General features: G+C 32.9%; 1 protein-coding gene across 1 annotated transcript; it reads left to right on the top strand.

Moving 5' to 3' along the window:
* The first annotated feature begins 811 nt into the window (after window positions 1–811).
* LOC121436659 (taste receptor type 2 member 113-like) lies at window positions 812–1,762 on the top strand. Its single transcript, XM_041636669.1, has one exon. The coding sequence runs from the start codon at window positions 812–814 to the stop codon at window positions 1,760–1,762; it is 951 nt and encodes a 316-aa protein (XP_041492603.1).
* The last annotated feature ends 234 nt before the right edge of the window (window positions 1,763–1,996 follow it).

Raw genomic sequence — 1,996 nt, 5'->3', positions numbered from 1 at the left:
CTTAATATTCCATAATTTATATCTGAGGGCCCTGGCTAAACAATATTTAATATCAAGATACTAAGTGTGAGCCATATGTATTGTAATGAGCAAAACAGCCAGTTGAATTTTTACATTAGAGAAACAGAAATTTAGCACCAACTAATGTGTATTTATGGAGATTGTCAGTATACATGCATTTGTATAAAGTAAAGTGATCAATAAATATTATTCTCAGTATTAACCACTTAAGCAGTTATGGTTTCAGCCACATTGTTAGATAATAGTTTATAATTAATATTGGAATTACTCACATATATATGTCACATACATACATATACACACACATATATGTATCCTCTTGCTGAACCTCTTTTGAAGAGTCTAATGACTCCCTATGCTTAATTTCCACATACCAGTGCAGATCTTTATTAATTAATAAATAATTACTATTCTGTATTAATTAGAACATTACTTTCATCAATTATTCAGATAATAAAATATGTTTGATAGCAAACAAAAAGAGTAACTAAATATTGTTATCTGTATGTATGTATGCAGTACAAAAACACAGTGTTTCCTTCAATATGAATAACTAAATCAGATTCCAGAGTCCTACAAGTAAGTTAGTGTTTGGATGAAGTTTCTGTCTGATCTATCTGTCCAAGACTTTCATGGTGGAACAAGTAGACTGGGTCATTAAGAAATCAAACGGCTTTTTTGTGTGATATTATATCTGTAAGTTTTAAAAGGAATATAATACATATTATGAAGAAACATTGGATGAATATATTAACAAATTCTCAGAAATTTGGACATTATTTTGCAGACAATGGTTGCTGTCCTAGAGAGAATATTCTCAATCTTTTTAAGTGTGGAATTCCTAATGGGAACCTTAGGAAATGGATTCATTGCTGTGGTGAACTGCATAGACTGGGTCAAAAGAAGGAAGATTTCTTCAGTGGATCAAATCGTCACTGCTCTGGCAATTTCCAGGATCACTATGACTTGGTTTGTGTTTTTAGATGGTTGGATATCTGTGCTTTATCCTGCATTATACTTTACTGGAAAAATGCAAAGATTATATTTGATCACTTGGACAATGATCAATCATTGTAACCTTTGGCTTACTACAATCCTAAACATATTTTATTTCCTCAAGATAGCCAACTTTTCTAACACTATTTTTCTTTACTTAAAGATTAGAATTAAAAATGCCATCTTGGTGACCTTGTTAGTGTCTCTATTTTTCTTGTTATTAAACATTGTTGTTATGAAAATAAACTATGATATATGTATTGCCGATGTCCAAAGGAATGTGTCTCATACTTCCAGATTGTATAACTATGCACAAATTTGCAGATTTCTTTTTTTTACAAATCCTGTGTTTTCATTCACACCATTTGTTATGTCCCTGGCAACCTTCCTTCTGCTCATCTTCTCCCTGTGGAGACATCTGAAGAATGTGCAGCGCAACGCCAAAGAATACAGAGATATCAGCACTGTGGCCCACATCAGAGCCTTGCAGACTGTCATTATTTCTGTACTGTTATACACTGTTTACTTTCTCTCATATTTAGTGATGGTTTGGAGTTCTGATTCACAGGAAAAATACCTTATCTTTTTATCTGTCTGGACTTTGGGAAATGGTGCTCTTTCTGCTCACCCATTTGTTCTGATTTGGGCAAACAGAAGGTTGAGGTGGGTTTTTCTTTTAGTTCTATTGCAGCACAGATATTGCATATCCTTAAGGAAAATCAGGAGACAAGAGATTCTCACATGAAGAAATTTATATATAATAAATGTTTTTCTCTAAGTATTTGTGAATTAGCAGTTGAACAGTTTGGGAACCATGTAATCTTTGTTATAAACCTACATAGACAACGATATCAGTACACATCTCTTAAAAGCTATGTCTGTGGGCAGTTTATATGCTCCAATGTTTCAGAGCTAAGATCCACAAACAAAAGAAAACATGAGGCATTTGTCTTTCAGGGTCTAATTTAACTCATTTAGC

The sequence above is a fragment of the Microtus oregoni genome, unplaced genomic scaffold (genome assembly GCF_018167655.1).
Source record: "Microtus oregoni isolate MIOR12 unplaced genomic scaffold, Mior012 000002F_ref0000024, whole genome shotgun sequence".
NCBI classification, from domain to species: Eukaryota; Metazoa; Chordata; class Mammalia; order Rodentia; family Cricetidae; genus Microtus; species Microtus oregoni.
The sequence above is the reverse complement of the archived record's forward strand: the minus strand, read 5'-3'. Positions and strand labels throughout refer to the sequence as shown.

Coding starts and splice junctions, on each gene's coding strand:
- LOC121436659 (XM_041636669.1), top strand. CDS start 812: ATGGTTGCTGTCCTAGAGAGAATATTCTCAATCTTTTTAAGTGTGGAA.